At 42.5% G+C, this 21,738-nt stretch overlaps 1 protein-coding gene across 2 annotated transcripts in view; it reads right to left on the reverse strand.

Moving 5' to 3' along the window:
• The window catches only part of RGR (retinal G protein coupled receptor), a 75,790-nt gene that overhangs the window by 18,616 nt on the left and 35,436 nt on the right, over nt 1–21,738 (reverse strand). For both annotated transcript variants that reach the window (XM_029610650.1, XM_029610649.1), the window contains exons 4-5: nt 8,313–8,466; nt 5,128–5,245 (exon numbers count right to left, since the gene is read on the reverse strand). In XM_029610650.1, coding sequence (XP_029466510.1) covers nt 5,128–5,245; nt 8,313–8,466 — 272 coding nt within the window. The remainder of the gene's footprint in view (nt 1–5,127; nt 5,246–8,312; nt 8,467–21,738) is intronic.

Raw genomic sequence — 21,738 nt, forward strand, 5'->3', positions numbered from 1 at the left:
TTGCTTGTCTCTTGTACACCTGTTCGGGAGCATCTCTGCGGAGTGTCCAGCAGTAGTCAGCCAGCATGAATATTTCAAATGCTCACCCTTTCTGACTGGGCTTCATATAGTACACTGCTGACGTCAGCTTACTCAGCAGCAGCATGGCAGTAGAACTGCATTGCATCAGAAAATGATGTAATAAACTCTGGATGATGCGTACATGATGGTATTATGCAATATGATGCAATATTACATCATTCTAGGCTTATTTACAGTCCTACTGGATAAATTTACACGACTAAACATAGAAAGTGAACTATATTAAATATCTTCAAAACGAGAGCCAATAAAAACCTTTCATGGTCATATTCGTGTTCAGCACATCAAGATACTACAGAGAAGGACCTTTTTAGGTCAGTAACACTTTCATTGTTGCCCAGTTCTTTAAGTTATGGAATCATAAAATTATGAATCATGAAATAGATTGTTTTAGTTGTTTGAGCTAAAAAGCAAACCTCTAACCTCCTGTCCCCCTTCACATGTCTGAATTGTATGATTTCTCTCCCTGCTCTTCCAGTGTGCGCTCTATAACTATTCTCAGTCTCTCTCCCAGTTTCATCTGCAGCTTTGGGTCTCCAGACTTTTCTTTCTTTCTTTAATTGATCTATTTTCCGCCTTTCAGTGCTTCAAAGTGGATTGCATTCAGGTACGGTAGGTATTGCCCTATCCCCAGAGGGCTTGCAATCTTCTGTCCCTCTTGTGCCTGATTTTCTGCTTCCCTAAGTTTCAATTTTGAAAAGGAAGTGGGAACAAAGTGGGGGAAATGGCATACTTGGGGTACAGGGAAACAATGTGCCGTCTGGTTTGCACAGGATGCGGTTCTCTCCGAGGGGGCCCATGTAATAGTTTAATTTCCAGCGTAAGATCTCAGGATGGGCACCACCAGATGAACGGTACATCGGTGCTCTACATCCCAACTTGGGGGCACATTCTCTCATTCAAGTTCATTTTGACAAGAAATAGCAAGTAAAATAAAAGAATAATCTCTCTGGGGAAGGAACCTACAGCTAGATGAACAACGCAAAGGCTGTTTGCATTGCACCAACAGCTGAACATACACGCTTTGGCACCGAGGGAGATCGCTTACTATTCAGCTGTTTGGAAAAACAAAGAAAATCTGTGACATGTGCTTGTCTCAGAGAGCTTATACTGAAATTTAACTCCTGGGTCTGAAGTGGAGGAAACTCGCATTTCTGGTGGCTAATGTCTATTGTTGTGCCCAGTGTGGTATTCCACCTCAGATGGTGCACAAATTTGAAAACGTTTCCATCAGAAAGAACACATTAGAACTAGGGGTTATTTATTTATTTGAAACTTTTATATACCGGTATTAGTAAGCACACATCATACCGGTTCACATTGTAACTAATAGGCAGAAATTACAATCAACAGGGAGGGGAAAACCAGGGGGAATATACATAGAGCAGCAAGGCATTGAAGTTAAAGCATTAAAAACTGAAACGGGCTATTTACAGGTCTATATAAAAAGGCTTAAAACAACTTACTTACAGAAGTCTAAATACAGAAGTCTATATACAAATGGGCTCAATTTAAGTGGGCTGGGGGGGGGGAGGAGGTGTGGAGATTAATCTGGGTAGGCTTGTCGGAAGAGCCACGTTTTAAGTTTTTTTCTGAACTTGGAGTAACATGGCTCGAGCCTGAGTGTGGTAGGGAGGGCGTTCCATTGTTTGGGGCCTGCAATGGATAGTGCGCGATCCCTGGTAGAGGAGAGGTGGGCTTTTTTTAGAGGGGGAATAGAGAGGGTGCCTTTGTTATGAAATTAAACTCCAGGGGAGGGTTATGAAATTAAACTCCAGGGGAGGGTTATGAAACTCCAGGGGAGGGTTATGAAATTAAACTCCAGGGGAGACAATTTAGAACCAACATCAGGAAATATTTCTTCACAGAGAGGATGGTGGATGCTTGTAATGCCCTTTTGGAGGAGGTGGTGAAGAAGAAAATAGTCAACAAATTCAAAAGGGCATGGGATAAACACTGTGGATTCCTAAAGGCTAGAGGATGGAAATAAAGAAGAGGGTACATGGGGGTAACCTGTACTGAGCAGCAGTTACTACCCTTAACAGAAGGCATGGGGATTACTAACCTCAATCAATAACCTTGATGCTTTTTGATGCAATGCAACAATGCTCCCCATTTTGATGACTAGAGGAAGGGATTGCAGGAGAGAAAGGGGAACTGGATATAGACAACAAGCAACATGGGGCCTGACTTTTACGGTCTGGGGTACTGACATGCAGACATAAGGGAAAAAGCATAGGACGGCTTCTATGGCCAAGTCCCAAAGAAAAGAATTTCAAGCAAAATTGTCTGAATTATCAAGAAGGCTCCTCACCTAATAAAAATGTGGCTAGCTAGCAGTAATTTATGGGTTTAACAGTTGCTTGGTTCTGATTGATTGTAAATATTACTACACTTATCATAAGGCTTGGGGGTAACTGCACAAAGCTGCAGTTACTACCCTTGAGAGAAACATGGGGTTATCCTGCATGGAGCAGTAGATACATAAAAAGCTTTCTGGGCAGACTGGATGGGCCATCTGATCCTTTTCTGCATCATTACTATGTTACTATGTTAATATTGGACTTTTATGCTTAAAGCTATACATTCATAGTGGTGAAACAATGAAATTGTGTGGTCCAAATTGATATGATGTTTTTATGTTATACTGGTTATCTTCTGATTGGATTAATATGACATATGAAAAAATGAATGCCATCATAAGTACTTCCGCTAAGGAGGTGCTTGGTAATGCCATATTTAAAAACAAGTATGATGATGAAGCTTGAGTATGCACCTTGTATTCAGTAAGTATTTTATTGAGCCCAGCTTGGTACAACACCAATTTAAATACATAGCTCATAGGACTGTGAGTGTTATAAATATATAAACAATTTTTTACTTCTTGAAAGTTTGACCTTTGTCTTTTAATTGCAGTGCTCATTGACAGTGTTCTCCCTGAGGCAGACATAGGTCTTTGAAACATGGTCCCATGTTAGGATTTTTTGGATGGAAACACTACACTTTATTCTCACATAAGGTACGTTTTTGACAAAAATTATGTGACTGTTTGCACTAACATGAAGATTGTTATTACTGGGTAAAGTGACCTGTGATTATATTGATATCATCATTATAAGTGGACCTAAAATATTTTAAATAAATAAATATTGACAACTACAGATGCACTTCAATTTCTTGCATGCCATAGCAGATATGGGTATGAGCTCAAGCTGTTTCACACTATTTTTGGAATTGATTTGTAAAATTGAACATGGCAATAGAATATCATAGCCACCAGAAATAGAAATTAAAGTTTACACAATTCAGGAGATGGAATTAACCTGAAAATCCACACTTTGGGGTAGATTTTACAAATTTGCACACACGTGTACTTTTGTTCGCGCACCTGGCGCAAACAAGAGTACGCGGGATTTTAATAGATACGCACGTAGCCACGCGTATCTGTTAAAATCCGGGATCAGCGTGCGCAAGGCTGTGCAAAATCGGCAGCCTGCGCGCGCTGAGCTGAGCAGCCTGCCTCCGTACCCTCCGAGGCCGCTCTGAAATTAGAGCGGCCTCGGAGGAAACTTTACTTCCACCCCCCAGCACCTTCCCCCTCCTTTCCCCTACCTAACCCACCCCCTCTACCTTTGTTGCACAAGTTACGCCTGCCCGATGCAGGTGTAATTTACGTGCGCCGGGTGGCTGCCGGCGCACGATTCCCAGGCCCGGGAGCAGTTTCGGAGGCCTCGGCCACGCTTCCGAAACACCCCCAGGCCGGAACCACGCCCGCGGCCCCACCCCCAAATGACACGCCGCCGTGACATGCCCCTCGACACGCTCCCCCCCCCCCAGGAAAGCCCCGGGACTTATGCACTCGGCGCTCGCAGGGGGAGCTTTGGGCAGGTTTTTTTTTTTGGGGGGGGGGGGGGGGGTATGCACGTATCTTACCTTTGAAAATCTGGCCCTTTATGTTCAAGTGCTTTAAAACAGGAGTGAGGAGGTAAGTATTTGAAGTTGAAAGGAGTGTGACCAAATGGCCTTGCAAGCAAGAATGGCACTGGGCATCCCAAATGGGCACAGTCTTGCATGCAAGGCCATTTGGACAAGGCATGCCTAGTGAAATCATAGCGTAAGCCTTTTGGAATGGGCAACTACAGCCATAGGGATGCACAGCACCAAAGTGCATACTGTTCGGCTGTAGGTGTCCACCATAGAGAGCTTATCTTTTGATTTCACTTGGCAGGCCTTGCCTAAATGTCCTTGCATACGAGATTGTGTCCAAATTGAAATGCCCAGTGCCAATCTTGCTTGCTAGGACATTTTGGTCACACTCCTTGCAATTTCAAGCACTTACCTCCTTTCTCTTGTTTTAAAGCACTTTTATGTATTAGTGCGGATTGTTAGGTTAACTCACATTTAAGCTTTTCTATTTTGCTTGGTCTGCATTTTTACTCCTGCTCGATTTACCTTCCATTGGCTTATTGTATCCTGCAGTAAGCCAAATTTTAGTGCAATAGGTAAAAGCCGCACTATAATTTTAGTGTTGGTTTTATTACATTGGCCCCAGAATCAAGTAATGCTCTCTCTATTACTATGATCAGACTCTCCTTCATCAGCATTGCAGCCTTGTGGTGGCAGGAAGAAAACTCCAGACTGATCTGTACCTAACGTCTCACCCAGCATCTGTTCTCTTATCCTTCTTTACAACACTGGGAAGCTGCTGAGATTTACTTTCAAAATGTTTTTATAGAGCATCACAGCAGATTTGACATTTCAGCCGTTCTGACCTTGACAGACAAAGAACTTCACATACCATTAAGCGGTCTTGTATGTGCCTCAGAGACTAAATTTACACAATCATCGCATATATTGGCAAAAAGCCAATGCGTCAAAACATCATCTTGGAAAAAGAAAAAAATGCTTTTTCTTCCCTCAACAAAAAATCAGGGTTAACGTGGAGCATCAACAAGCTATGCACAGTATGGCATACACAGCCTTAGAAAGTGAACACTTATCAAGTTCCTATAACAGCTCTCCTTTGTGGTTGTTCTAATTTCTTACCTTGAGCTGCCCATTTTTCTTGAACTTCAGTGTCATTGATTGGTAGGCGGTTACCATGATAAAAAGAGGGATTAGGAACTCAAAAAAAGCCATAGGAAGAAGGTAGGAGATGAAATTTCTGCAGAAGGGGAAATTTATATTGTTATTCTTTTCTAGCGATTTGTGGAACATCTAATAGTCTGTAACAGCTACAAAGCAAAAACTTAATGATGTCTTCTGGCTGCCACACTTTCACCCTAATTGTTTACTAAGTTTTACTTTATTACTATCACTCAGTGGTAGCATCAAGTTAACTGTTTTGCATTAGTCAGTAACATAGAGGTCAATATTCAAAAGGGTTTGTCCTGCTAAGTTCCGGACATAGGTACACAGACCTGGGGTTGAATTAAATATGCCTCCTCGCTGACCATATAACTTTTAGCTGGGTAAGTGAATTGCCAGCTAAAAGCTGAATAAAAAAAGGCAGTGCAGTAGCTTTCTGGGATGGGGCTTCAACTTACTTGGGTAGTGCTGAATATGAGTGCTACCTGGTTAAGTTTAGCCAGGTAACAGGCCGATACAGTATGGTACACTCTGCCGAGTACACCATTTAGGAAACATAAGATGCAAATGCATGTTGATGAGCCTATTAGTCAGTTACCTGGGATACTGAAAGTAAAATGTATGGCCAAGCATATCTAATAGTCTAATATCATACTGATATTAAGTTGGAGGAATCTAAAATTTAAAATAAAAAAAAAATCTAACCTGCCGGTGAGCGGTTAGAAAAACGGATGCTCAATTTTATTGGCGTCCATTTTCCTAACCTGTGGCTGTCAGTGGGTTTGAAAACAGACGCTAGTAAAATAGAGCGTCAGTTGTCAGACCCACTGATAGCCAGTTCTACTGCTAATAGGAAGGTGCTAGGGATGCGCTATTGCCCTAATGCCTCCTTATTAGCTCGACACCTAATTTGAATACAGAATCATGTGCTCAGGAGAGGTGCCTGGGCGTTCGTCGGGAGAGCGGGCGCTCAACATGGAGCGCCGGCTCTCCCGCACTTTTTACAGAATCAGCCTGTAAGTCTTGTGGTATGGAAAGCAGTTCTAAAGTTATCTGGGTACATATACTAAAACAATTTTTACCTTAACTGGTTGTATTAAAAATATAGTTAGTTAATTTACCCCCAAAAAAGTCTTCTGGGCCGGCAGGCCTGATTTTCTATCCTCCTACCCTGCAAAATTACTAAACTTGTTGGGCTTAGAGCACAATTCCTCGCTCTCCCCAAACCTCACAAGTCCCCCAAGCAATATTTCAGACCAAGGAGCCTCCCCTCCTCCATGAATTTTCCAAAAAGCAAAAAGGCTTCAGACTGGGCATTTGGGGGGGGGGGGGGGGGGGTTCTGGGTTGGGTAAAGTGGATTGAAGTTGCAGGTAGTCGAGGGAAGTGCATAGGAGAGGGCTCCTTGGGCCAATATGGCTCATGACATTTTGTTCTTGCTTTGGAACTTGGTTCTTTTTTTTTTGGAGGAGGTAGAGATCTGGCTCTGTACTTGACAACATTTTTTGTAATTTTTTGGTACTTAACAGTCTATCAGGGTGAAGCATCAAGCTGTGGTAGGGCTGTAATGTGCATTAAACAGCGTATATTGTGTGATATTCACAATAATTTACATATTTTTGCCAAGGTTCCCACCCCTATGCCAATGAACTGCTCTGCATGGAACTTGCTTGCCTGAATATTGCAAATCCATGCAAAGCAGCTCATGCATAGGTAATTCTATGTAAATAAATCAATTCAGCCAACTTAGAAAGTTGTCAGCCACGTACATTTAATTACGACTCCTGAGAAAACGTTAATCTAATGTGGGAGCGAGAATCTAACTTTTGTCCCAGTGCTCCTATGTTAGATTTAAAAGGGCAGGAAAACATTAAAAAAACATGGCAAAAATAGGTAAAAGGTGTGCGGGAGTCAAAGCTGACCCCTGGCCTTACTCTGGGTCTGCCAAATGAGGTGGCCCCGCCATCCTAATTAAAAAATAGAAATCAGCTGTTCGCATGTCAACAGCCCTTTAAGGTGGTGGCAGCCCAGTGAGCTTCGGTCTGCCATTGCACAGTATGGGGCAAAGCTTCATTGTTTTGCTTCTTGGTATTTTGACATAAGACAAAACAACGTGATGATACAACTGCAATGTTTTTTCAGGGGAAGGGCCCACTTCTATGAAAATATATTGTGGCTTGATGCATCCAGGCCTATATTTGAATATAGTTGGTTAAGGTTAAAGTTATCCGGCTATACATCTAACTGGTTATAATCAAACATAACTTTTAAACCTAGCTGGCTATTTGGGTACATGCACCTGGATAACTTTAGGTGAGTATGTTCAGTGGGAGACTTGTCCCTGCTGAATACCTCTGACATGTTGTCTGGCTAACTTTGGATGGATAACTTGTCCACTCACTGGCTTCCTGAATATGGACCTAATAATCTTTTTTTTTTTTTTAATTTGACATAAACACAGACACACACGTACAAAGATTACATTTGTGAATAATTTAATTACAGTCTTTCAGGTTTGCCATGTGCTTGGGGGCAAAACAAAGCATAGGTTCATGTGATGCCATTTTAGAAAATGGCACGGGTAGGATGGAAGCAACTGAGGGTTAATCCTGTCCCTAGAAGACCTACCCCCCCATGGGGTACATTTGGAGTGGTTTTTTGGTGTCACTTTTGTGATAAGAGGTCAGGGCCTGAATGCACAGGGCTTATTCATCCTTCATCTTTTTCTACATTTATGTCCTCTTAGCAGTTTTGCTCATTTCTAGGTATCTTATGGAAAAAAAAACAAAAAACCCCTGCATAGCTTAGTATATTAGCTTCTATATTTGGTGAAACATTCATGAATTTCAATCCTCTTCTGATTATTTATTTATTTATTTATTTATTTATTTATTTATAACTTTTCTATACTGAAGTTCAAATAACAGAGTTAATTATCACTCTGGTTTACATTGCAACCATAAAAAACAGTGACAAAGTTATCTTACATAGAACAGGGGGAGAGAAAAACTTGGATACAGCTTAAGCATGGGGAGTAACGTGTCAAAACTGGTAAGAACTGATAGGAGTTGGCTTTTGGGGTAACAAGGTATTTCAAGGAATATAGTGCACACTGTTACACCTGTCATCTGTCTGCCCCCTTTACCTGTCTCCTTTGCTATAGTCCAGAGTGCAACAAGTTCTCAAGGGTTCATAGTCATATTCACCCCAGCCTAGGAGTGGCATTGCAGACCAAAAAGCAGAAAACGTCCATACAGATAACACCACCGATACTGATGTACTCCACTGCAGCTTACTTCCTATAAACAGAAAAGAAGGGAAACTGAAAACTCATTTACTGAGGAAAAAAAAGGCAGATATTTTTACTGATGTTACTTGGTGCAAGCATAACAGGTATGTGTTTTAGTAACAAACAACAAAGTTTGTTCAGGTACCTTTGTATAAATCCTGACTAAAATGTCTTGACATGTCTAAAAAAATATTTTTTTACTCCAATTATGCCAGGCAAACTGCATTATTCTAGTAGCATGAAATTGCCTAGCAATGTGTTGCTTTGCATGTCTTTGCAAATCAGCTCATTACCATTTTGGCATTATTTGGGGTAAAATAACACACGGCACTTTCAATTCAGCGCATTATCACTGCAATAAGCCATTTACCATGTAGTAAATGTCCAATATGGCTTAACAAATATACCCCTAAGTTTGGTAAGACAGAAACCCTCAACCTTTGTCATCCAGTAAGTCACATAAGTGACTGAAGCAATCATTTTAAAATTGTATCCTCTCTTTAAGGATTAATTGTATTTTTTCCCTCTTGAGGAAACCTGCCACAAATGGCTACTGAATCTCAGAATGAGTGTCAGTACTCCAGAGCTCCATAAAACGAAGACACATTGTAGGGCTCACAGTTCAGCTTAGTGCTTAAGGGGGCTTGCAGGTCCACAGTTACATTGTATCCACAAGCATGCAAGCTCATTTTCAAAGAGAAACTCCCCACGGATTTTCACTTTGAAAAGTTGGGTCAGTGGAGGAATGTGGGTATTTTGCAGCAGGTGCAAAGTATATGTTTGAAAATATGCAAGGACTGTTTCCAGCAGTGGCCAATCCAAATCACAAGAACCTGGCAAGTACCAAAATACTAAGTCGATCCCATGCTACTGATGCCAGTAATAGCAGTGGCTGTTCCCTAAGACAACTTGATTAATAGCAGTTAATGGACTTCTCCTCCAAGACTTAGCCAAACCTTTTTTAAATCCAGCTACACTAACTACTCTAACTACATCCTCTGGCAACAAATTCCAGAACTTAATTATGTGTTGAGTGAAAAAGAGTTTTCTCCGATTAGTTTTAAATGTGCTACTTGTTAACTTTATGGAGTACTCCCAGTCCTTCAATTATCTGAAAGAGTAAATAACCGATTCACATTTACCCATTCTAGACCTCTCGTGATTTTAAAGACCTCTATCATATCCCCCCTCATATCCCCCGTCATCTTCAAGATGATCAGCCCTAACCACTTTAGCCTTTCTTCATAGGGGAACTGTTCCACCCCCTTTATCATTTAGGTTGCCCTTCTCTGTACCTTCTCCAGTGTATCTATATCTTTTCTGAGATGTGGTGAACAAAATTGTACACAGTACTCAAGGTGTGGTCTCACCATGGAGCAATATAGTTGCATTATGACATTTTCTGTTTTATTCACCATTCCCTTCCTAATAATTCCTAACATTCTGTTTGCTTTTTTGACTGCCACAGCACACTGAGCCAACAATTTCAATGTATTATCCACTATAATGCCTGTATCTTTTTCCTGGGTAGTAGCTCCTAATATGGAACCTAACATCATATAACTACTGCATGGGTTATTTTTCCCTATATGCATTATCTTACACTTGTCCACTTTAAATTTCTCGCTCACTACTCTCGCCTTCCTCCACTGGTGCTTTTTCTCCTCTCTATACCCATGTTGTTTTTGTCAGATTTCGATTCAGGAAGCTTTATTGTCATGATTAAATTTGTATATCTGTTGCCAAAGTAATACATTAAGAAGATAATTATATAGCTATGCATATTGTAGTAAAGACTATGCTGTCTTCTAAGTACAGACTTTACTCCAAATTTTCAAAGCAAACGTGCATAAATTTGCTTTAAAAATACATACATAATTGGCCTAAAACATGTACAAATTCATCTGTAGAAAGTTATGGCTGTTCTATCGAGAGTGCAACTTGTGCAGGTGAAATTATATATATGCTTTTTAAAATACAAAAATATGCATGTAAATCCCAACTCTGCCTCCCAAAATGCCTATTCCCAGTGCACATAAAAGTACATGCAAAATAGCACAAACACACTTTCACACACACACACACACACACACACACACACACACACACACACACACACAGTGAGCCCTAGGCCATTTCAGAACAACTATTTACATGCATAAATCTATGTTTTTATGTACTGTATGTAAATAGCTTTAAAAATCAGGTCCAAAGTAGTTAAATGGAGGAAAAAGAAGAAAAATGCATGATGGTACTAATAAGAGTAATTAGAATGACAGAATACACAGGGCTGGCTCCCCACTTCTACTGCCAATGACTTGCAGAGTGCAGGGCTTTGATCTCCTCTCCCAGCCAGCAACATGCAGAAAGCAGGAGGGGAGGGGTGAGACTGGAGCAGACAGAGTAGAGCAGATCTACTCTGCTTCCCTAATCCAGCACCTTCCCTCCTGTCATTTCCCAGGAGCTGATGCTGAGGGGTGGGGGGGGGGGGGGGGGGAAGTGCTTGTACTAAATACCTTATGTACTATCAGAGAAAAAGCCCTGTGCATGGGGATTTGAAAATGAAATCCTTGCATGTATTTTCACTCCCCAGACCTAACCCCACCCATTTTCACCATTGAAAGTATGCATGCTATGAGCAATGCACATGCTTTTGAACATATTTAGGGAGGCAGAGGTAGAGGGATTTTCACACTTCCCCAACACTCCCTCACTACCTGCCACTTCCTTGCCATATTATATAACAGTAAAAGGTTCCCTCTTGCTTGTGCTCTGGCTTCCAGCTTCTCCTCTCTTTTCTTCTCTACTGTCAGAGGCTTATTTCCCATCAGCCTCCAGTTTCCTGTTCTGCCCCTTTTGAGTTACTCTTCCAGGGACCTTTGCTTATTTACAGTAAGTGTTCCTCGTGGGTCCTTTCTCACTTTTTCACCAGAAGCTTTCCTATTTTACCTCCTAGTGCTATAGCAAAAATAGATACATTTGACCAAATTTTCAACCCCCCCCCCCACACACACACACATGTAAAATCCAAGGATTATGCGCATGGCCGGGCCTTGTGCACGCTGCGCGCATTTTAAAAGGTGCCTGGCTGCACGCATAACCCCGTTACGTGCACAAGAGCCTTGTCTTGCAAAAGGGGCAGGGAGGGGTGGACCAGGGGGCGGGGAGGGGTGGAGCTGGAGGTAGCTGGTACAGCTCAGGAGCTGGCATACATTCTGAAATAAAGGAAAAAAAAAAAAACAGGTAGGAAAGTTTTAAGGAGTCGGGGAGGACAGGGAAAAGGGAGGGAATATGAGCAGGGGGATAGAGAAGTTCTCTCCCAGTCTGCTCCTCAATTGGAGCAGACTGGGACGGAACTGGGGGAGGCTGCGATGCGTCGCCACATGAAAATTGCAATATTCCACCTCCCCTTGCGTGCGCCGCCCTGGATTTTATAACATGCATGCGCCGGCTCGTACATGTTATAATATTGTGCGTACATGTGCGCGCGCCAGGTAGCACGCACAAATGTTTAAAAATCAACCCCATACCTTAGTCCAAAAATACTGTAACTAAAAGATGTGGTGAAAACGTCTGCTAACAAATGATCTTGTGAAGCACAGCATATATAAATAATCAATAATATAAGTAAATAAATGTGAAACCAACAGGGTATTAGATGTCTTGTAGGTTTGACTTTGATTGTCAAAGGCAGCCCTCTATAATCTTTCATTTACTCTCGATGGTAGTGAATAAGTGTAATTTCCATGACATTGGTCAACATTTTGGCAGAATGCCTGCATCAGGGGAAAATAAGAATTCACAAATATTTATCTGATGCTGAAGGTAACATACTGTTAGAGCTATATAGGCCATAAGGTTGCAGGGCCAGCTGTCAACAACAGCCACAGTCTTGTGGTAAACAGACATTATCAAATACTTTCCCCTTGTAAAAACAATTTTTGAATATTTATTAGGCTAGTCCATGTCAGCTTGGAACTAGGAAATTCTGATATTAAAGTTTGTTTTGTAATGCTCTCCCCAAGAATTCAGAGATGAAGAAGCCAAAGTCTATTCAGGAAACCAGCAACCTGCAGATTTAAAACAAATTGTAGGAAGCATTTTTTTCACTCAGCGCATAATCAAGGTGTGGAATCTGTTGCCAGAGGATATGGTCAAGGCAACTAACATAGGTTTGAAAGAGGATTGGAGAAGTCCTGAAGGAAAAGTCAATAAACAGTTATTAGTTAGACGTCGGAAAGCCAGTGCTTATTCCTGGGAGAGAGATACAAGAAATAAATCAACTATTGGGGATCTGCCGATTACTTGTGACCCAGACTCGACACTGTTGGAGACAGAATGCTGGACTCAATGGACCTTGGTCTGACCTAGCATGGCATGTCTTATGTGCTTATGTAATAATTATGTATGGATACTAATGTCCTCACTATTTTCAGGCGAGGATTCAGTCATAACAATAGTAGGAAAACATAGAAGACCAAAATACCTCTAGTCCTTCAGAACCATGTCCAAACCAGGATTGCTTTTAAGATTTTGTGCCTCATGTATAAGGGCCCCTAAATATTTGAGTAATATTTTAATTTCATATAGACCATCCAGAACATTATCATCACAGCTGAATTACTAAAATTGCCTTCTCTTTCTCAAATTAGGATAGAACAGACTAGGAAGTCATCTTTCTAGTACCAGTCACCTGTCCTATAGAATTTACACTTGGAAAAAAATTATCTGAAGTTTAGGAAATTAGTAAAGGCATGTTTTATTGTTTTACACAGGTATTTGAAGAGTAAGAACTGTTTTAAATGTTTGGCATCTAATTGAGTTATTCCAAGATATTTCAGTTCATTGTGTAGCCATTTTTGAGCCTTTACGTGGTAACTTATGGTTTATAGCATGTTATTGTTTTGTACAGTATTTTACTGATGCTTTATATTTGTTATTTTTAATTGATAAGAACATATGTTTGCATGTTTGTATTCTTTTAGAATATAATGTTTGTTTTTTGATGGGATTTTACCTCCTCCTTTATCATTTTGGGTAACCAAAATGATAAAGGGGATGGAACAGCTCCCCTATGAGGAAAGGCTGAAGAGATTAGGGCTGTTCAGCTTGGAGAAGAGACGGCTGAGGGGGGATATGATAGAGGTCTTTAAGATCATGAGAGGTCTTGAACGAGTAGATGTGACTCGGTTATTTACACTTTCGAATAATAGAAGGACTAGGGGGCATTCCATGAAGTTAGCAAGTAACACATTTAAGACTAATCGGAGAAAATTCTTTTTCACTCAACGCACAATAAAGCTCTGGAATTTGTTGCCAGAGGATGTGGTTAGTGCAGTTAGTGTAGCTGGGTTTAAAAAAGGTTTGGATAAGTTTTTGGAGGAGAAGTCCATTAATGGCTATTAATCAATTATACTTAGGGAATAGCCACTGCTATTAATTACATCAGTAGCATGGGTTCTTCTTAGTGTTTGGGTAATTGCCAGGTTCTTGTGGCCTGGTTTTTGGCCTCTGTTGGAAACAGGATGCTGGGCTTGATGGACCCTTGGTCTGTCCCAGCATGGCAATTTCTTATGTTCTTAGTGTTTTGATTTATAGAAAGCCGGTTTATCAAATACAAATTACCATTATCCTTACCTTTATTTATTTATTTGTTTGTTTGTTTATTTATTTAGCAATTTTCTCTACCGACCTTCATGAAAAAGATTCATATCAAATCGGTTTACATAGAATTTAGGGACTAACTAAATAACCATATAATAAGAAGGCAAAAGCAAAGTTACATATAACATAGGAGATTGAACTTGGGGGGCTAGAGTAGCCGGGAAGAAGAAGGACAGCAAAAATTAAAGGTTATATATATGTATATACTGATATTGGTCCGAGAGTCTAGTCAATTGGGCGAAGCCTGGTTGAGAGGTGTGTTGACATTTTAGAAATTAGGGGAAGGCTTGGAGGAAAAGCCAAGTCTTAAGTTTTTTTCAGAAGGTTAGAAGGTTAGAAGGCATTATCATTTAAACTCAGTTAAACTGCAAGTCTAAACCACATTTTCTGGCAACAAGTTCCATAGCTTATTTGTATGTTGACTGAACAAATACTTTCTTGAATTTATTTTAAATTTGCTATTTGTTAGTTTCAGGGAGTATCCCCTAGTCTTAATACTATTTAGTAGTGAAAATAACTGTTTAACCTATTCCATACCAAACATAGGGCTGGATTTTCTAAGTTTGCAGAACTTAGAAAATCCGATGGTCACAGGGGGCGGGGGGGGTGAAACAGGGGGGCGGTCCTGCGCTAGCCAGCATAAAAGGTGTAGTTATTGGGCGCGAAATAGGCAGCGAAAAGGCTCCTTACCTTTTTGCTGTCTGCGCCGTCCTCGCAGAGTCGGCCCCGGTGACGCTCCGACTCCTCCTCTTCCGGGGCTGACTCCGCCCCGATGTAGGTAGTGCAGGCGTGCGCTACCTTCGCTAGCTATCGCAGGCTTAGAAAATAAGGCCCATAATTTTATAAAACACTATCATATCCCATCTAAGCCATCTTTTCTCCAGGCTGATGAGCCCTAACCTGTTTAAAATTTATAAAGGAGTCGATCCATCCCTCTAATCTATTTGGTTGTATTAATTTTAGAATTAAATGAAAATGGCCTTGACCAAAAATGGTTGAAAATTTTCATGTATTTTCAGTTAATTTTAAAAAAAGGCCACTCTGGTCTCTGACTCTTCTTCTCAGGGCTTCCCGTGGCTCCCTGGGGCATCCCCATGGCCTCATCTAATAACCTAGGGCCCAATCCTATCCCAGCTGGGCTGAGCCAAACCCCATTGGGGCTTCCCCAGGCCCCTCTTACCCACCCTCTGAAAATTCTGCCAGAACAAGGGACCTCCCCAGCCCCAACATATCCTTTATATAAGAAAGGGGCTGCAGCAATGCCTATTTATTTTAAAATTGTAGACACTGCCTATAGTGTAACAGTCATTAATATTTGCTCCTGCCCAACTGGCATGCCTTTAAAAATGGTGCCAGCTGGCCCTGAGATTGACACTATAGAATTGTCGAAATGCACCAGTCTCAGGGTCATTGGTGCTATTTTGTAGTCCTGTTGTATGTTTGTGCAACTGAACCAGGCCTATCTTATTCGCTAGATTGTTGAAGTATGCAGTGATGTCTACCAAGTTTGAAATTGTTATTTCTTGGAAGGCTCATACCTGCTTTTTTGTCATTGATTGCACATGTTCTTAAAACGTCTTAAACTTCAATAACTCAGATTTTACCTGACCATTCTCTACAATCGGGCCGATACAGTAAAAACGCGGGAGAGCGGGCGAGTGCCCACTCTCCCAGCGCACGCACAGGCCACTCTCCTGTGTGCGCGATTCAGTATTTTAATTTATTTTAATTAGGGCCGGCGGTAAAAAGAGGCGCTAGGGACACTAACGCGTCCCTAGCGCCTCTTTTTTGACAGGAGCGGCGGCTGTCAGCGGGTTTGACAGCCGACGCTCAATTTTGCTGGCGTCGGTTCTCGAGCCTGCTGACAGCCACGGGTTCGGAAACCGGACGCCGGCAAAATTGAGTGTCTGGTTTTCGACCTGCGGGCCTATTTCAAATTTTATTTTCTATTTTTTTTTACTTTTTTTTTAACTTTCGGGACCTCCGACTTAATATCGCCATGATATTAAGTCAGAGGGTGCACAGAAAAGCAGTTTTTACTGCATTTCTGTGCACTTCCCCGGCGCTGGCAGAAATTAACGCCTACCTTTGGGTAGGCGCTAATTTCTGAAAGTAAAATTTGCGGCTTGGCTGCACATTTTACTTTCTGTATCGCGTGGGAATACCTAATAGGGCCATCAACATGCATTTGCATGTTGCGGGCACTATTAGGTTCGGGGGGTTGGATGCACGTTTTACTGAATAAGGGGTAAAGGTATCGTGACCAAAACACGCATCCAATTGCGGGGTAACAGTGCACTCCGCCGGAGCGCACTGTACTGTTTCGGCCCATGAGTATCCTAAGTACCAGGCTCAGATTTAGACATAGATAAAGTAGGCAACTGTCTGGTGCCAAATTTCCATAGGTGTGGACTGTTGCACTGCCATGCTGCTGTAGCTGTCTGCCTCCCTCCAGCTGCAGTGCTACTTGTCTTGAGAGTGGCCCCACCCCTGGAGGAGCAGCAACTCCCTATAAGCTATTCAGCACAACACCTGGGACTCTTGTTTGCTGGCAGGCCCAGTAGTGCCCTGCCCCTTGTATGGACATCCACGGTAATGGGTAATCCATGACAGAGGAGGTGGCGTGGCTGCAGGGCCTGTCAATGTGCAAGAGCTCCCAGGTTCCATGCTGAATTTTCCACACAGTTGATGCTGCTGCTGGGAGGGTGATAACCATGAGATGAGTAAGGGCATAGAGGGGAGGGGTCTGGGTCCTTCACACCTCAGATGACCTTTTGGGGAGGGAGGGGATTCTTCCATTGTCTATGGGTACCTTCTTTTCAAATCCATGCTTGCTAACTATTGGGCTTCTTTTTCTGTCAATGCATCCCTGGCAGTTGTGGGGTTGATGTTTAGACCTGCCTTTCTTAGTCATGTCATTATAGCTGATACTCTCCATAAATAGTTCTTCTAGTTTGGAATGTGTGTCATGTATATCACAACATTCTCTAAGTAAGCTTGTATACTCCTGGTGTTGCTGACATATTATATCCATGAGCTACTTGACAAGTCCTGCAGATCCATATAATCAAAATGGGAGTACCAAGAAGTGTTGCACTTCCCGGCCGTGCTGGTGCCGCGACCGGGCCTGCTCACCTGGTGCGCCTGTGTACAAGCACTCTCAATCCCAGCACTGCTCACCCACGGCGTCCACGAACGTCCCAGGCCCATCAGGACCTTCCAGTTCGCAGTGCTCCTCGCGCCAGGCTCGGCGACCTCCTCGGCATTGGCCCTGCCCCCTAGCGCGTGCGGAGCTCTCCCGTCTTTAAAGGGCCAAGTGCGGGAAACTCCTGGGTGGCGCCCGATTCTGACGTCACTTGAGCCCTTTATATATAGCAGGGCTCAGCCACTAGCAAATTGCCTTGGCAATCAGGTTGTTTATACCCTCTTTTGGCACACAGGTGCCACAACAGAAAGATAGGTTTGTCTGCTGTGCTGGGATTTAAACCCACTATATATTTGCACTTAGTTCTTTGGGACATAAATAGTGTACTTATTCTTAAATTCCACTACCTACTGTAGCAATAACCTGATGTCAGCTTTTTGTAAACAATTTATTTTGCTCTAATGACCTTTTTATGTTTCTTTTTATGGTACTTGTATTCACTTCATATCTATGAAGAACTGCAACCATTGAAATTGTGTACAGTGCTGTGTATACTGGTTCATTTAGAGTTAATGACATTCTGAATAAATAGAACACTGTGGGATTTGATTCAATCAATATTCTTCAACATATTTTGTTTTCATGTACTGTAATGTTTTTCCAGTGATTATATTATGTATTAAAAATATATCATTTTCTTGTCACTAAGTACTTTTTATATTGATTTTTTGTTGGATATGTTTTTGAGTATATTTTCAATATTGCAAATAGTCACAATTTAAGAAGAAGAAAAGATTATAGGTGATAATTCGGTGAATTGTAGTACATTATGAAAATAAGATCTTTAGAAATCAAGGAAATCCTGATCCTTGAACAATGCTATCTAAAATTGCAATTGTTTCTTGCTCATATTGGACAGACTCTTGCTTCAAATGGATTAAATTCTTCATGTATATTGATTAAAAGATTAGACACCCAGCATGAATGGCAGCTTATTTTCCAAATGTGTTTTTAATTTCGTGGTATTGTGTTGTATAAACCATGGAGATCCATATTCAAAAGCATTTAGCTGGCTACTGAGAAGCTGGCCGCTAAATGAATATTTGGGCATATATCCAGCTAAATTCGAGCCGACTAATACTTTAGGAGGCTAAAATTTAGCCGGATAAGTTTGAGGCATTCTGTAGGTGTAACTGGAATGAGTTGAGTTAGTTGGCTAAGTGTGGTCGGGTCAATGAGCTGCCCTAAAGTTAGCCGGCTGTAGTTAGCTGGCTAACTTTAAGATAGCTGACTATATTCAGTAGTGCAGCACTATTGAATATACCTCCAAAGTTAGCTGGATACATTTATCCAGCTAATTTTGCTATCTGCACTGTGTCTGAATATGCATCTCATGAAATCTAAGGATACAATTTGTGTCATTGTATCTGAACCTTTCTTCCCTATTGCGTGGATTTTCTTAATTGGAACTATTGTATAACATTCATCATTTACTGCTGTGGCTCCTTAATTTTGTCACAAAGCTGGCAGACAATGTTAGTGGGAGTCTGTGGAAACAATAGTACCAGCACATGTAGAATAGAGAAATTAAAACAATGTGAGGTTGAACTTGAACCAGGCCAATTTCAGCTTGCTCTGAGTTAGTGTAATTTTTGGATTTCTCTCTGAATTGTTACAAAAATGTATTGCATAGATTACAGCACATTTGAAGAACATCTGATAGAGATGTCTTTCCCACAATCCTTGTAAGCAGCTTCTACCCATTATTCCCAAACCTCTTTGATGCAGATGATCCCACTCTCTCTGTCCCACCTACTCCTCGCTGACACTATTAAACCTCATGCGTTTCTGATGTTGCTGAGTTCCAATCTCTCCAGTTCTACCTGCTGATGCCAACGAGCCTTCCTGATGCTAATGAGCCCCATTCCTACCCTTGGCACTGGGGGAGGAGTGGATGAAAGGGGCAGCAGTCAGTCATATCAGGGGAACTTGGCATCAGCAGATGGAATGGGAGGCAAGACCAGCTCTAGGCTAACTGGTATCCTGAGCGAAAACTGAAATTGTTGCCCCCCTTCTCCTTGGCAGCATCTCTGGCACAGCAAACCCTCCTTTGGCAGTGGCAATGGCTCTGGAACAGTATGCTCACATCTTCCCTCACTCTCTGCCCAGCACCAGTAACCCCTCTACCCCAAATTATTTCTTCCTGCCCGCAGTCCCAGCACTCCCTTCTCTCGCCTAGCAGAATATCCTCTTTTTCTAGCCTCCCCTCCTCTCTACAAGCTGTGCCTTTGCTTGCCACCTGTGGGAATGAGCAGTGATCCCCTCGCACAAACCTGGTCTGACCCCAGCCTTTCTTAAATTACTTTATCTTTGTTTGCCACATTAATACATACACATTAGTAGACTGCCTTTACCTTCAGAACAGTGTACTCCAATTACTCACAGTAGTACCGCTTCACTCAGTACTCATACAGCTTCGATATGGCTCAGTGTTTGGACAGAAATATTCTACAGGAGCTGTCTTCCTCCAGGAGACCTGGGCCTGGTTTGACTAACCCACCTGGAGCCTAGCTCTTATTCCTCCCCTGTTAGGCCCCACCCATGGAACTTTCTCACAAGGGGAATTAAAGGGGACCAAACACCTAGCCTGGTCCTGCACCAGTTTAAAGGGGAGCAAAGAGGTATTGCCTCACATACCCTCCCTCAGTTTGGACCCATCAGTCTGAGGGTCTTCAGTCCCCTTGGATCCCATCCAGGGGAGTGCCCTTTCTCCCCAGCCCATCTTATCTGGCTATCCACCAGTTAGGCTTGTGGTTAAGGTTCTAGGGTTTGGCTCACCCCCAGCTCCCAGGGTTATCCTAGTCTGCCCTATAACCACCATCCAATGTACTTCTGCCATCCCCAGTCCTTTAACCAAGTCTCTTGATGGTTCCAGGTTCAAATTCTGCCCCAGCAGAACTACTTGCACTGGCGGTGGGGCCTCCATAGGTGATTCCTCTCATATCCCCTCAGCTTTCTCTGGCCACTCACCCATGCAAGTTGTTGACTCCTCCGCAGCCTCACTCGCTGGAGTATCCGCAGTGCCCCATTTTGGGCTCTCTGTGGTTCCTTCCTCTGGGTTCTCTTCTATAGCCTCACTTGCCGGGGTCTCCGCAGTGCCTCTCACTTGGCACTTCATCTGCTCTCTCGCTGGCCTTTTCATTCCCTCTCTCTCTGGGCTTCTCATTGGAGCTGTTTCTGGACTCCTAGTAGTGTTTGGGCACCCTACAGTGTCTTCATCAGGATATTCTGTAGTGCCAACTTATGACTTCTCAATACTGCCACCTCCAGAGCAGTCTGTGTCACCCTTCCCAGGGCTCTCTGTAACCCCTCTCTCAGGGTTCTTCACAGCCCCTTTCTCTGGGCCTTTAACTTGGCACTTCATCTCCTATTTTGCTGGCCTTTTCATGCCCTTTCTCTCTGGGCTTCTCACGGGAGCAGTCTCTGGACTTCTGGTAGTGTTTGGGTACCTTATAAGGTCTTCCTCAGAACCACCTGTAGCGCCAATCTCAAACTGTTGCCACGACTCAGTCATCCCACAGGACATCTCTGCCACCAACTCATCCAGTTCTTCCAGGAATTGGAGGCACTCCTTGTCTAGTCAGTCTAGGTATACATTCTCTTGCCTGGCTTGGGCTCTTGGGAGTGGGTTCCCTTGTTCCATTACCCTGAATGGCCTTTCTAGCTGCCAAACCTTGAGCCTAGGGTCCTCTTTCTGACCTGGCTCTTGGGACTGGGGAACTATCATTACACAGAACTACATATCTGTTCATTTCTTCCAGCCCTCTGGCTGCTTTTGCTGTACCTGTTGCTGCAGTCTCCCAACTGCTCCACTCCAGGTTTTTTCATGGTTGTACACCACAAACTGCATATATTAGCTTGCTTGCTGGAAGAGGACCCCACCCTGTTTCTATTCATCGCATTCACAGTCCACTCTGGCAGTTTTTCCAGGGCCATACCCTGCTCAGCACAGCCTTGCTATGCCAGTGTTCATTCCCTTTTTTTTTCAAAGGAAATAAAGGTTAACTCCCCCACCCCCACATGACCAGCATTAACTTGCTACTGTTAAATACCTATCTACCTCCAGCACATCTTCTCTCTTTAGTTGGTTCAAATCTACAAATTTCTGGCCGGTTCATACTATTTTCAGGCCCACTCACAGTTTTCTCTCTACCTGAAACATTTTTTTCTCCGGTGCAGCATCTGAGCCACACCCTTTCTCAAGTCACCATGCTGTATGCATCCCTGTGCTCTGTACTTTGTTTTAGAGTGATAGGCCCCCTGTATTCAATACTTAATTATAGAACCACAGGTCCTCTTCATAACTTTATGTATTTCAGACAGACACTTCCCTCTCTCTTCTGCAAATGTTTGGCTTCAAAACTGCTTCTGGTGGGCTATACATATACCAAACTTTTCTTTGGAGGCTGGGTT

The sequence above is a fragment of the Rhinatrema bivittatum genome, chromosome 7, assembly GCF_901001135.1.
Source record: "Rhinatrema bivittatum chromosome 7, aRhiBiv1.1, whole genome shotgun sequence".
NCBI classification, from domain to species: Eukaryota; Metazoa; Chordata; class Amphibia; order Gymnophiona; family Rhinatrematidae; genus Rhinatrema; species Rhinatrema bivittatum.